Consider the following 14,938-nt stretch of genomic DNA (forward strand, 5'->3'; position numbering starts at 1 on the left):
TAAATATAAAATATTGTATATTAAAACATAAAAATCTATTTATTATGTGACACAATACTTGATTGATTGATAAGTGAACATTTTATTAAATTAAAATTAATCATTATTTTTATTTGAGCTATATCCTTATTTTAAAAAAAAATCTTTAAACAATCCTATTCGAATTTGATGAATTTACTTTTTAGAACACAAATTGATTATTAACACTAAACAGAAACTATTAGACTAAGAACAATTTTGCATCACAAATAAGTACTATATTTTAGCATGTTAAGGAGAATGTTGGGGTGTGTAAAATTGTCCATGACTATATTGCATGATAATACATTATAATAACAAAATTTACATGATGTATTGAATCACATGCAGTTTTACATATTTATACTCAAAAGAAAAAAAAGAAAGGAAAACTATTATACATTACAAAACTCTTAGAAAAAGCAAAACTTGCATGGAGCATAACTGAATCTTAATTGTAAAGAAAGAGAAAGTGCCAACTGTGGCTTCGAATAGATGTCACAGCATTTTCTATAGAATATTCGATTTTAGATTTTTTTTTTTAATTTTTCTGTATTAATTTTATATTATGTCTTTAAAATACCAGAAACAAAATTTATAAATATAGAAATATTTTATAATTAAAAAGATAACTAAAAAATAAAATAGAAAAAGAAAAGTGTATTTTTTTTTATCTATCGTCATTTATTTATTTTACTTAAACAAACAGAAAATAATACATTATTTAAAAGATCTGTTCTAATCCTAGAATTTGTAGTTGAAGATTAAGACAAAATTTACACTTGAGGAATAATGTAATTTAGAAAAAAACTTTTTAATATAAGAGATATAAATAATAGTAAAAGAAGATTGAAAATATTGTTTGAAATAAAAAGGGAGACATGTTTAATCAATGATGAAATAATGAAGGTAGATTAAAATGTGATAATGGAAATAACAGTGAAAAAAAAGAAAGGAAATAGAGAAGCAGGTTCCTTCTTTTGTGGGTCACATGCATCAATGGACCCTTTCCTTCTCTGACCAATCAACCTTTCTTCTTTTTCTTTCTTCCCTTCTTCCAAACTTCCTTTTAGGAAACTTCTTCAACAAAACTCACTAACCTCTTTTCCTTTTCTTTTCATCATTTCTCCTCTAAATGCTCTCTACTCTAAAACTAGTAATATCACAACTACACTACAATTAAATTTACCAATAAAATCTAATCAATATATGAAAATAATTAATAAAACTTTAAGACAATATATTTATAAATCTTAATGTTTACTTTTCTTATTTTTATCTTACAATTACTTTTGCTATCCAATAATTTTCTAATTTTATTTTTTAGTTTTTCAAAAATGATTTACTTATATGAATAAATAATATATTAATGGAAAGTACATATATATATATATATATTGTAATTGGGTTTTTAATAGTTATTTAAAAATAATTTTTTGTTGGTTTACAATATTTAAAGTTTCATGTTTTTTTTAAAGAATGTAATATTTTATTGTTATTAAATTATGTAGATAGTTTATGTATACTACCCATCAATTAAAAGTCCTCTTGAACATGTTTTAAACAACAATTTAATTTTAAATACAATATTAGTGTAAAGAAAGTGTATAATCTTAACAATTTTCTCATGTAAAATTTAAAATTGTTATTATAAAATAAATAAACTCACTTTAGAAAGCAATCTTGGATTAGAAGAATATCAAAAGAGCTTTTACAAAAACACTATAATTAAATTCTTAAAATAAATATTATAAAATCATTATCTTTTTTGTAACATCATAATTGAGATTGACTACAAAGAAAAATCTTTGGCACATCAATATATTTTTTCAATTGAAGTTTTCAATATATATGAGAAAGACTTTTCTTGAAACAAAATAAGAAACCTATTTTTTTTTTTTACTAATTTAGTGGTGAGAAATTTCTTCTTAATTGGTCTGAAGAAAACATGACACACCCTTCTTTGAAACTTGATTGTTCAATATTCTTTTCTTATTTCATTTGCAAGTAATTTTCTTTTCCAAGTGTTCATCACTTTTGGTCTTCTCTATCCCTTTTTAGCTAAACCCTTTCAACATAAACTAGTTCCTCTTTCTTTGCTTGTGTGGTGGGGTTTATTCTCTTTCTTGATCCATGGCTTTGTTATTCCAACTTTCACCTTTTCTCTCACCAATTTCCCCTCCTCGCACACCTTCGTTTCCTCTTTTTTCTTGTGTTTTGTGATTTTTCAATATTTTAAAAAGGGAAAATTGAATTTAATATTCAAAGGAGAGTTTTTTATTCTAGAATTTGTGTTTCACGCAACCACATGCATGTTCTCTTCATGCTTGTCTGATCTGGATTGGATCACTAGGATCTTTGCCATCTGCACTTTTTGTTTGGTACTTGAGGGGTAGTGAGTGGAGTGGTGGGGTTTGTTTGAGTAACACATGATATGAATCCCTGGACTCTTGGGCAATCATATTCATAGGACAAAGCAAAACATAGAAGAAAGGAACAAGGTTAGTGTGTTAGCATCTTTCACCCTCTTTTGAGATATCCTTGATCTAGGACCCCACAAGATGCTTTTCTTTGATTCTTGATTTTCTGTTATGCTTTTATGTTTCTGATGCAAAAGGGCTCTCTTTTAATTTCTGATCTTGATAGGGACCGACCTTTTTCTGCTGCGTTCTGGAGGGGAATTGCGCATAAGGGTCTGTTTCATTTGTTACATCCGACGTTGTGGTGTGAGTGCTGGTTGGTTGATGGTTGGTTGGATTGAGCAATTTTGAGTGGGGCACCCAATTGCGTAAAGTTTAGATTTTTTTTTCATAGTGGCGTGTGTTTTATGCTTGTGATTGGTAGTGGGGGTTGGTGGTGGTGTGTTATCCCTTGTGCTGTTGAGGTATGGCGGGGATTGATGCTACAAAGTATGGTCATAGTCCTGTGCACAAGGCCATAGTTTCAAAGGATTATGCTGAACTTAGGAAGATTCTTGCCGCCCTCCCACGGCTGCGTAACACGGCGGAGATTCACACCGAAGCGGTTTCGATTGCGGAGGAAGAAAAGGCTGATGCCATTTCCACTTTGATTGACCGGCGAGATGTGCCAAACCGGGATACTCCTCTTCATTTGGCTGTGAAATTGGGGGATGAAGTTGCCACGGAGATGCTTATGGTTGCTGGAGCAGATTGGAGTCTGCAGAATGAGCAGGGGTGGAGTGCTCTTCAAGAAGCTATTTGCAACAGAGAAGAGGATATTGCCAAGATAATAATTAAGCACTACCAGCCTCTGGCTTGGGCAAAATGGTGCAGAAGGTTGCCTCGATTGGTAGGGACCATGCGGAGAATGAGAGACTTCTACATGGAGATTACATTCCATTTTGAGAGTTCTGTGATTCCTTTCATCTCAAGGATTGCTCCTTCAGACACCTACAAGATTTGGAAGAGGGGTGCAAATCTAAGGGCAGACATGACTTTGGCTGGTTTTGATGGTTTTAGAATCCAGAGATCAGATCAGAGCATTCTTTTCCTTGGTGATGGTTCAGAGGATGGGAAAGTTCCACCTGGGTCACTCTGCATGATCTCACACAAAGAAAAAGAGGTACTCAATGCCCTAGATGATGCTGGATTTCCAGCAAATGAGGAGGAGGTTCAGCAAGAAGTGGCTGCAATGTCTAAAACAAATATTTTTCGGCCGGGGATCGATGTAACTCAGGCAGTTCTTTTGCCTCAGTTGACTTGGAGGAGGCAGGAGAAAACAGAAATGGTAGGCCCTTGGAAAGCTAAGGTGTATGATATGCACAATGTGGTTGTGAGCATAAAGTCTAGAGGAGTTCCTGGAGCTATGACAGATGATGAGCTCTTCTCATCTTGCAATGAAAATGAAACTGAGAGTGAAGAGTTCAATGATATATTGACTGAGGAGGAAAGAAGGCAATTGGAAGATGCGCTTCGGCTGGATTCGGTGGACATGACCAACGAGAGTGATGAGGTTGTCATTGGACATCGTCACAGCTGCTATGAACATAGAGATATTCCCATTGAAGATGGAAATTGTAACAAGAGTGGAGAAAATAAGCAGGAAAAGAAAGGATGGTTTGGTGGATGGAGGAAAAAGGATTCGAAACCTGAGGCGCCAAAGAAGATTGCTGCACCAAGAAGTTCTCTTTGTGTAGAAGAAAAGGTGAGTGATTTGTTAGGGGATTCTCCTTCAAGAAATCAGACTAAGCCAGGAAGACATTCTGTTGAGATAGCTGTGAAGGGTGATGAGTCCAGGAGGAAAAAAGATGCCAAGGCTTCTTCTGCAAGTTCTGATGGCAGAAGTCGTCAAAAAGATGGAAATCGTGAAAATGAATACAAGAAAGGGTTGCGTCCTATTCTTTGGCTTTCCCCTAACTTTCCACTGAAAACTGAAGAACTCCTGCCGTTGCTGGACATTGTTGCAAACAAAGTTAAAGCAATTCGCCGATTAAGAGAACTCCTTACAACTAAACTTCCAATGGGAACCTTCCCTGTTAAGGTCTGTGCTTGTCATCTTGTTAAGGCCTGTTACTAGAAGTATGAATATTCAGGCATATGTATCTTGAACTCTTTAATTGCTCTGCTTCCATTTTATTTTCTTTTGTATCACTTACTATGATGAATTAGACTTGCTTATTCTACTTATGCTGTAGTGTGCTGCACATAATTTGTTGGTCTATAAATGGGAGGATATCAAGTGAAAGTAGTTGCAAAATGGGAGCTGGGAATAGATCTGAGCTAGAAACGGATACTGTTGCTCAATTCAATAACCAATATCAAGATAAAGTATATAAATCATTGTATTATCTACATATAGTTCAAGGGGAACCCAACATAATAACCACGCAGTCTTAAGTAACTCAAAAATAGCCCTTTGCTGAAAAACAGAAAACCCTACAACAAGGAGTATGTGATAGTGATTCTGTAAAAATTGATAGGTGATAATGATAATAATGTCTGCATCAATGACAGCTTAAGTGTCATTGTGTGTCAGTATCATTATTATTGCAAAGTAAAAAATGTTTGTGCTAGCTGGTCAATGTTAGTTACCAATTGTTGTTCTGACAACTAGTAGTAATGTTTTACAGTTTAATATTCATGCCAATGAGCTTGCATTGTAATTTGTTTTTCTTGGGATTAGGTTGGATACAAAAAAAAATTGTACTTTGCATTGTGGTTTGCCGTTTTCAGTAATAGTAAAGTGTGTTTCAAAGAGTGTATTAGTGTTTTGCTATTATCTCTTTATTTATACGTAAGTGTATACACACAGTTATACCTTGCTGAGTTATTCTTTTGTCTTAGTTTCTTTATTTTTATTTTTTTGATACCTTTTCTTTCCTTTCATTTTTAAGATAACTTTTTATTCTTATTTGATTTTAGAAAAAAAAATAACATTATTGTAATTTTGGGCTAAAACCATGATGACATTTGTATTATTCTTTTTGCAACTTTAATTTTTCACAGATAGCTTGAGAGTTACAAACTTTATCTCTATCAATGACTAAGATTTCTTTCTTGTAATGAAAGACATTCCCATTTTAAGAGACTGTTTCAGAAAAACCAAAATAAGTTTCACTGGGTGGAAAAGCTCAGCTTATTCTCTTAGTAATGCAGAATGTAGTATTCATGAACCAACTACTTAAAAGCTTAAGGTTTTAAGTGGGGATTCATGAATGGTTTTGTGTTAGAGGAGGTAATTTCAGTTCTTAAGTGTTTTGGTGATTAGAATAAGTGAAAAATCATGTGCACACTGGTTTGTACCCGTCCTGAAGACGAGATGGAAGTATACAGTCGGTAAGAAGAAAGCATTAGTTCACTTAGGCTGCACGTTTTCATCACTTAAGTATACAGGAACATCAAAGATTGCTCAATTTTCAAAACAAAAACTGAACCATATCTATTGAGCTTCTTTAGGAAAGGGAGATTTAACTTTGTTGTACATCACATGATTACTGTGTTTGTTGGCTTTTCGATTTCTCTTCACATGTTTTCTTTCCTTTTCTTTGCAAATGATGTTAATCCATTTTCTCTTGCATGATACACAGGTTGCCATCCCTGTGGTTCCTACTATCAGGGTGTTGGTTACCTTCACAAAGTTTGAAGAACTACAGCCTGTAGAAGAATTCGCGACGCCGCCATCAAGTCCGTCTGCAACCGGCCAAGAGAGCCCTGCAGTGCCACATTTCTCGGCATCATCTTGGTTTCAATGGATAAAGGCTCCTTATCGCTCAAGTACATCTACTCAAGGATCCAGCAGTAGGATAGAAAATATTCAAGACCCATTTGCAATTCCATCTGACTATACTTGGATCAGTGCTGAAGCAAAGAAAAAGAAGATGCAAGAGAAGAACAAATCAAAGAAAGGAAAAAGTCATAGCTAATTGTGCCAGTGTGAGTGACGTTTCATGAGCAAGCTCCAAACTTGGAAGTGCTTTGGTTGTTTAGAGAACTTTGGCCATTTTCTGGAAATTGAATTTGAAGTTATCTTTCATGTGGGGTGGGATTATCCAAGGAGTTATGCATTAACTATTTGAAGCATGTGGCATAAGGAAAAGAAACATTGTGATTCATGCAATGATAGCTGCAAAGAATTTATTGATTGTGTTTCAGAACATGTGGAAAACCATTATTAACTCAGGATAGTTGCAATCACAGCAATCAAACTTTTCATATTCATGATTGCAGTTTAAATTCACCTTTGTTTGGTTATAATAATTCTTTTCCCTGATTTCATTCATGTAAATAAACTCAACAATTTGCTTATTCGCTTTGATCTTTATCATTTACTTTTTATTCTATTTCAGAATTGTTATTATTAATGAATTTTTGTATCAGTTATCATTGAACTTGTCTTAGTGGGACTCCTTCTTCCACCCAATGTTTTCTTCCTACACCTCCGTAGTCTTGGTGAAATGATTTAGTTATCCCTTATTAAAAGGTTTGCGACTAATGTTGTTTTGTATTATGGATTATATAATTTGAAATGTATTTTGGATTATCTTTCAAATTTATATTATAAATAGTATAATTTGAAATATAGGTTTTACATTTGTTGATTATACAATTTAAAAATATAATTTACATTTATATTACAGATTGTTTGAAATATAAATTTATGTTATGGACTCTATAATTTTGGAATATAATTTTTGCAGTGTAGATTGTCTTCTAAATTTATATTCGAAATATAATTTACAACGTATAATCCAAAATATCTATGAAGTGTACCATCTAAAACTTTAATTAAAACACAAAAATATCATATAACACTCTTTTCTATTAATTTTTGAAATTATGAAACGACAAAACTGTTATATTGTAAAAACTTTTAGGAAAAAGATTTAACACCATTTAGTTGGAATTCATTCCTTAGATAACATGAATTCTTAAATTTATAATTTTACTTTCAAAAGAACTAAACGCTTTTTTATTAATTTGTTTAATAACGTATAATTAGGATTTTGAATTTGAAGTCTAGTTTTTATAAGAAAATTTTGTTGGAACTCTGTCAAGATTGAAGAATTGTGGGTCATTGCTTCAGCCTATTTCAATGAGCCATTCCTATACATGAGCATCTTCACCATAGAAACCTTCTTCTGAAAATCGGCAAAATTATGAAAATGAAAAATTTGACCCTCAATTTTCTGTGGCTTAATTTGGAGAGTTCAATTTTCATGCTGCTCTAAACTAATATTTTCTATTCTAAGACTTTTGCTTCAAATGAATTTAGCCTCACTTCCAGTTTCCATTATAAGTATTATTTTTTCTTCTTTTCTTGTTTTTGATCAAAATAGGAGTTGATTTCATTCACGAGTTTCATAAACCTATCCATGTATTCTTGTGAATGGATCTGTTTGAATTTTTGAGTTCGTCTTGATTCAGATGACAGAAATTGTTGATTTCATGGAATCATGCGTTGTGGTTCCACGATTTTTGTATATATAATAGTGTGAAAGGAAAGATCTGCAATGGAAGGCATTGATGTCTCAGCATATGAGCATAGCCCTGTGCACAAGGCCATAGTGTTGAGGGATCATATTGCTCTTGATGAGTTACTTGGGCGTCTCCCAAAACTACGTAACCCCTTAGAGATTAAAACTGAGGCTGCTTCATTAGCGGAGGAAGAAAAGGGTGCAGTGATCTCTGCTACGGTGGATAGAAGGGATGTACCAAACGGTGACACCCCTCTTCACCTTGCTGTGAAACATGGTGATTTTATTGCAACTGAGATGCTCATGGATGCTGGGGCAAACGGTAGGTTGAAGAACAAGGAAGGATGGACTGCTCTGAGAGCAGCTCTCATTCACAAACAAGATAAAATAGCAATCGTTATGATGAGGTACTATATGAGTGACTATGAGAAAAAGTATGTTAGAAGGTTGCCTAGGTATATAGGGACTTTAAGAAGGATGAAGGACTTCTACATGGAGATTACATTCCATTTTGAGAGTTCTGTGATACCTTTCATCTCAAGGATTGCACCTTCAGACACTTACAAGATTTGGAAAAGGGGTGGCAATATGAGGGCAGACATGACTTTGGCTGGCTTTGATGGTTTGAAAATCAAGAGGTCAAATCAGAGCATTCTTTTTTTTGGTGATGGTGATAAAGATGATGATAGAAAATTCCCTGGATCCTTGTTCAAAGTCTCACACAAAGAGAAGGAAGTACTTGTGATTTCACCCAGCATAGCTGCTCCTTCTGAGAAAGAGGTTAAGAAGAAATTGAATCAGAAGTATAGGACTGACTCATGTAGGATTGGGATTGATGTGAGTGAGGCACTTCTTGTTCCCCAGGTAACTTGGAGGAAAAAGGAGAGGAAAGAAATGGTGGGGCCATGGAAAGCCAAGGTGTATGACATGCACAATGTGATTCTCAGTGTGAAATCCAAAAGTATCCCTGGAGCTCCACCACCTGAGGCCAGACAAAGGAAGAAGAAGGATAGTGAAAAAATTGATGACATTTTGACAGATGACGAAAAGAAGCAATTGGAAGCTGCAATTAATTCAACAGATGAAAATGGTCCATGTGAAAAAGGTAACCGTGTGAAGAAGGAAAAGAAGGAAAAGAAGGAAAAGAAAGAAAAGAAAGAAAAGTCTGGTGGACATAGAGACCACAAGGACAAAACCACAAATGCAAACCATGAGAACTTTACTTCCAAAAATGGTGAAAACCAGTACACAAGAGGGATGATGCCTTCTCTTTGGCTTTCCCAAAACTTTCCACTAACAATTGATGAATTGCTACCTATGCTTGACGTTCTTGCTGAGAGACTTAAAGCAGTTCGTCGGTTAAGAGAACTCCTTACAACAAAACTTCCAAAGGAGTCCTTTCCAGTCAGGGTATGTCCTTTTTGTTCTTTGATTTAGTTCTTCCACATCAATACATTCATTATATCTTTACATTAGTTCTTTCCCTCTTATTTGCCTTGATGCAGTACTCATAAGGGGAAAATTATCATTACCATTATCTTATGACATCTAACAATGAACATCATGTTCTGATTATAGTACAATTATGTTTTTCAATGATTGAAAGCTGCATTATTTGATGTTTGATCTTCAATGCTTCTGATGGAAACTGATCTAAACTAATCTATGATTGTTGGCAAGTTGTTTCTCCAAGACAGTATTTCATGAAAATTATCACAAAGCACTAATGCTCAATCATGAAGATTGAAGATTGTTTTAGCCAACATGTGGCAACACTTTTTCCTGTTTGAATTGTGTTAAAAATATATAGCCATGTCACCTGGACATTAGACAGAAGTTGGTTAGATATAGTACATTTCTTTTGAAGCTATCAGTGTTGTTGTACAAAGTAATTGTTATGTCAGAGACTAATGGCATGCAATGCATTACTGTTAGATGAAAATGAAAATATTGAAGAAGGAAGGAGTGAACTTTGAGAATGTATCCAACCATACATCATCATTTGGAACATTCATTCACATTTATCAAGGAAGACTTCAAACTTTTTTGTAAGAGTAGCACAGAACTCAATTTGAAGTCCTTCTCAAGAAAAAAAATAAAGGTTATAGTTCTAAGTGGAAAACCAGAATTCTGCTTTCTTGGTTCTCTCTATAAATAATTAAAACATGACCTGAAATATAAGAGAAGAATTCAACTAAACCAGGAATTCTCTCAGGACTCAAGAACATAGATTTCACCATGAATTTGGCTAGGGAAATCTGGACTCAAGGACATAGATTTTAGACATGGTAATTGGTTACCCATTGGTGTGTTCCTTTCTTATTTTTATTGTTTAACAGGAATTATTAGCTGCCAAGTGGGTTCTACTTGTTAGGATTAAAAAGGAAAGCTTTGACATTCTTTATAACTTCTTTTCCTTCTTTGTCATGCTTATCTATAATCTTTCCTTCTTTTTTTCAAAATTTACCATCTCATTAACTTTGGAAATATAGCTAGCCATTCCTGTGGTGTCCACTGTTAGATTATTGGTGACTTTCACAAAGTTTGAAGAACTACAACAAGAAAATGGAGATGAGTTTGAATAAGCCTCATCAAGTCCTACAGGTGACCAAAAGAACCTAGAAGAGGAAGAAAATTCCTCATCAGCATCGTCTTCATCATCATGGTTTCAGTGGATAAAGACCCCTTCAAGATCTAGTTCATGTAGGTTGGAATCTAGTACTAGGGTATTTGATGAGCAGGATCTATTTGTATTCCCTCATATTATAAATGGCTTACTCAACAAGAAAAGTCAAAACAGAAAAAACTAGGATAGATAAAATGGATATAAATAATAACTAACTAAAGTTACAAACATTTCAAGTAGGAACTTCACATGGTTGAACAAAAAGTATAGGAAAACTTTTTGATGAGGTAATTTTAAAAGAACAAGCAAGAGCTATAGACTCATTTCACATCTAGACCATCATTTGTTAGAACTCATCTTATTATGACATCCTTTGCAGTTTTTATGCTTTATTTACTTATGATTATCAAATAGAAGTGGTGTTAAAGATCTAAGCACAATTGTGATAGTAGTTTAAAACTTTGATTTTGTAGAAACCACACTTAAACAACACCACAACATAAAAGTTACACACGATTTTGAAGGGTAATTTATTGTAATTTAGGATGTGTTTGGAACTTGGGAGCCTCAAATACTTCTTGGACATTGAAGTAGCTCAGTCTAAAAATGGAGTTATAATCTCTTAAAGGAAGTATGCTCTTGATATCTTACAAGAAACAAATATGATTTATTGTAGACCAGTAAGCAGTCTTATGGACCTAAATAAGAAATTAATGATTAAAGAAGGTGAATTATTCTCTGACCCAAAAAGATACAGGGGACTGGTTGGAAAACTGATTTATCTTACTATTACAAGGCCTGATCTATCTTTTGCAATTGGAGTGGTTAGTCAATTTATGCAGGATCCATATGTTGGCCATTGAAATGCTATCATTCGCATTCTAAGGTACCTTAAAAAGGCTCTCAAGTAAGGTTTCTTATATGAAGATAGAGAAAGCATTTAGGTCTTTGGGTATTGTGATGCAAATTGGGCAAGTTCTCCTATTGACAGACGATATACTACTGGATATTGTATTTTCCTTAGACGAAACATTATTTCCTTGAAAAGAAACATAATGTAGTGGCCCAATCGACTGCTGAAGTTGAATATAGGGCAATGACATCACTAACGTGTGAACTTATATGGGTGAAGCAGTTACTTTGAGAGCTTAACTTATGTGACATCCAGATTATGAAGATGTATTGTGATAATCAAGTTGTCCTCCACATTGCATCAAATCCAGTGTTTCACGAGAGAACTAAATATATAAAAATTGGCTGTCGTTTTGTTAAGAAAAATTGTTGACAAAAGAAATATGTACCAAGTTTGTTGGATCAAATGACTAACTCAAATATGTTGACCAAGCAAATGATGGGGAGGTTGAACAAGAAGTGGCTGCAATGTCTAAAACAAATATTTTTTGGCCGGGGATCGATGTAACTCATTCAGTTCTTTTGCCTCAGTTGACTTGGAGGTGGCAGGAGAAAACAAAAATGGTAGGCCCTTGGAAAGCTAAGGTATATGATATGCACAATGTGGTTGTGAGCATAAAGTCTAGAGGAGTCCCTAGAGCTATGACAGATGATGAGCTCTTCTCATCTTGCAATGAAAATGAAACTGAGAGTGAAGAATTCAATGATATATTGACTGAGGAGGAAAGAAGGCATTTGAAAGATGCGCATTGGCTGGATTCGGCAGACATGACCAATGAAAGTGACCAAAGAACTCTTGCCATTGCTGCAAACAACGTTAAAGCAATTCGCAGATTAAGAGAACTCCTTTCAACTAAACTTCCAATGGGAACCTTCCCTGTTAAGTTATGTGCTTTATCATCTTTTGAAGGCCTATTACTAGAAGTATGAATATTCTAGGCATATGTATGTTGAACTCTTTAATAGCTTTGCTTCCATTTTATTTTCTTCTGTGTCACTCCCTAGGATTAGTTACACTTGGTTGTTTATTCTACCTATGCTGTAGTTTGCTTCACATCATTTGTTGGTCTATAAATGGGAGGATATCAAGTGAAAGTAGGTGCAGATTAGGAGTCAGAAATAGATCTGAGCTAGAAACGGATACTGTTGCTCAATTCAATAACCAATATCAACATAAAGTATATAATTCATTGTATTATCTACATACAGTTAATTCATGAAGAGTGAAGATTGTTTTAGCCAACATGTGGCAACACTTTTTCCTGTTTGAATTGTGTTAAACATATATAACCATGTCACCTGGACATTAGACAGAAGTTGGTTAGATACAGTGCATTTCTTTTTTAGCTATGATTGTGCAAAGTAATTGTTATGTCAGAGACTAATGGTATGAAAATGAGAATATTGAAGAAGGAAGGAGAAAATTTTGAGAATGTATCCAGCCAAACATAATCTTTGGAACATTCATTCACATTTATCAAGCAAGACCTCGAAGTTTTCTGTAAGAGTAGCACAGAACTCAATTTGAGGACCTTCTCAAGAAAAAAAATACATAAATAAAAGGTTATAGTTCTAAATGGAAAACCAATTCTGCTTTCTTGATTCTCTCTATAAATAGAATAAAAGGATAATAAAGTTATTAACACATGACCTGAAATATAAGAGAAGAATTCAACTAAACCAAGAGTTCCCAGGACTCGAGAACATAGATTTTAGACATGGTAATTGTTATGATAATAACAAAAAGTCATGTTGATAAAACAAAAGACGAACATGAGTTTATATAAAGATAAAATACTTTTAAAGTGATACCAAAAGCAAATGAGAGATTAGTTAAGAGCGGACAATATCTCTCCATAACGGAGATTTATGTGTGTATTCCTTTGTTACTTTTATTGTTTAACAGTAATTATTAGCTGCCAAGCGGGAAGTTTTGACATTGTTTATGATTTCTTTCCCTTCTTTTCATGCTTATCTAATCTTTACCTTTTTTATTTCAAACTCTACCATGTTATTAACTTTGGAAATGTAGGTAGCCATCCCTGTGGTGTCCACCGTTAGAGTATTGGTGACTTTCACAAAGTTTGAAGAATTACAACAAGAAAATGTAGATGAGTTTGAATCAGCCCCATCAAGTCCTACTGGTGACCAAAAGAACCTAGAAGAGGAAGAAAATTCCTCCTCCTCTTCATCATCATCATGGTTTCAGTGGATAAAGGCCCCTTCAAGATCTAATTCATCTAGTTTGGAATCTAGTAGTAGGGTATTTGATGAACAGGATCTGTTTGCTATTCCCTCAGATTATAAATGGTTTACTGAAGAAGAAAAGGCAAAACAGAAAAGAGCTAGGAAAAGTAAAATGGATGGAAGCAAGTAGTAACAAAAGTTACAAAGATTTCAAGTAGGAACTTCACATGGTTGAACAAAAATATAGGAAAACTTTTAACGTAAAGATGAGATGCTTTCAAAAGAACAAGCAATAGCTAGACTCACTTCGCATGTGACTGACAAAGATCAGCATTTGTTAGAACTCCTTATTTTTATGACATCTGATATGGATTATGTGGCAATTGCAAGTGGAGATAAACATAACATAAATTGAACCAAGGCGCAGTAAACTGAGAGACGCAAAACTTGGAAGTTATTCATCCAAAATGAGGGAAACAATTAACTGTCAGTAACTGCAATATGTGTTTTATGTATACTTAGTGAAAACAGTATGTTTATTCATTTTTTTATAATAACAAAAAAAATTAATAAAATTAATATTATAAAAATAAATATAAGTTATTTTTACAATTTAATATAAATAAATTTTATTATTTCCTAGATGTTTTTATTTGTTTAATTTAAAAATTAATTAAATTTAAATACATAAGTAACTTGAAAGGTAAAAGTAAAAAAAAAAAGTGGACAAAGAAAGGAAAATTCTTATATATATATATATATATATATATATATATATATAATAATAATAATAATAATAATTTGTAATCGTTGTAAGATGTGTATGGTATTCTTGAATTTTCCCCTTCGTCTTGTTAATTGTCATTAGATTCTGTTATGAACCTCTGTAACTTGTTATTAATAAATATATAGAATTCTTTCGGTTGAGCAACCAGTCTGCATCTCACTTCTTCAGTAGTACAACAATATCGGTTAGGCTTCTTTAATCAATAAGTCTAACTATCACTCAAAACAGCATACACTCACTCACCAAATTACTGGAAACAGAACTGTATTATTATTGTAACCAAAGAATAGACGAATAGGAGAGCACTCCCTCCTCCAAAGGTTTTCTCCTTCACAAAAATTCAAAGCTCAATCTACAAGTTTATCCAAAAAGTATCCTGACACAAGACTTCCCTGTCTTCTTATAAAAGCCCCCCTAACCAACTAACCAACTCACAACTAATTCCTAATCTATTTCCTTTTAATCAACACATAAT

General features: G+C 33.5%; 2 protein-coding genes across 4 annotated transcripts; both read left to right on the forward strand.

The window, feature by feature from the left end:
* The first annotated feature begins 1,991 nt into the window (after positions 1–1,991).
* LOC108326314 (uncharacterized) lies at positions 1,992–6,744 on the forward strand. The gene is given in 4 exon segments (XM_017559744.2): positions 1,992–2,519; positions 2,665–4,518; positions 6,065–6,357; positions 6,359–6,744. Coding segments are annotated over 3 exon segments (1,977 nt in total). The 5' UTR covers positions 1,992–2,519; positions 2,665–2,904; the 3' UTR covers positions 6,429–6,744.
* Positions 6,745–7,435: 691 nt separating this feature from the next.
* LOC108324358 (uncharacterized) lies at positions 7,436–14,145 on the forward strand. 3 transcript variants are annotated; one of them, XM_052874404.1, is made up of 3 exons: positions 7,436–9,361; positions 12,021–12,378; positions 13,526–14,145. In XM_052874404.1, the coding sequence occupies exons 1-3, from the start codon at positions 7,988–7,990 to the stop codon at positions 13,864–13,866; spliced, it is 2,073 nt and encodes a 690-aa protein (XP_052730364.1). In that variant the 5' UTR covers positions 7,436–7,987; the 3' UTR covers positions 13,867–14,145. The 3 variants fall into 3 exon arrangements, with proteins under 3 accessions (XP_052730364.1, XP_052730365.1, XP_017412793.1); XM_052874405.1 differs by lacking the exons at positions 12,021–12,378; positions 13,526–14,145 and adding an exon at positions 10,444–10,821 and having other exon boundaries at positions 7,444–9,361; XM_017557304.2 differs by lacking the exon at positions 12,021–12,378 and having other exon boundaries at positions 7,459–9,361; positions 13,522–14,145.
* Positions 14,146–14,938: the final 793 nt, after the last annotated feature.

This window comes from Vigna angularis, chromosome 3, assembly GCF_016808095.1.
Source record: "Vigna angularis cultivar LongXiaoDou No.4 chromosome 3, ASM1680809v1, whole genome shotgun sequence".
NCBI classification, from domain to species: domain Eukaryota; kingdom Viridiplantae; phylum Streptophyta; class Magnoliopsida; order Fabales; family Fabaceae; genus Vigna; species Vigna angularis.

What these genes read in the sequence shown, in the direction of transcription:
- LOC108324358 (XM_052874404.1), top strand. Translation starts at nt 7,988, where the DNA reads ATGGAAGGCATTGATGTCTCAGCATATGAGCATAGCCCTGTGCACAAG. An exon ending in AGGAGTCCTTTCCAGTCAGG is followed by an intron (nt 9,362 to 12,020) that starts GTATGTCCTTTT and finishes CTTTTGCCTCAG; the next exon opens with TTGACTTGGAGGTGGCAGGA. An exon ending in AACCTTCCCTGTTAAGTTAT is followed by an intron (nt 12,379 to 13,525) that starts GTGCTTTATCAT and finishes AAATGTAGGTAG; the next exon opens with CCATCCCTGTGGTGTCCACC.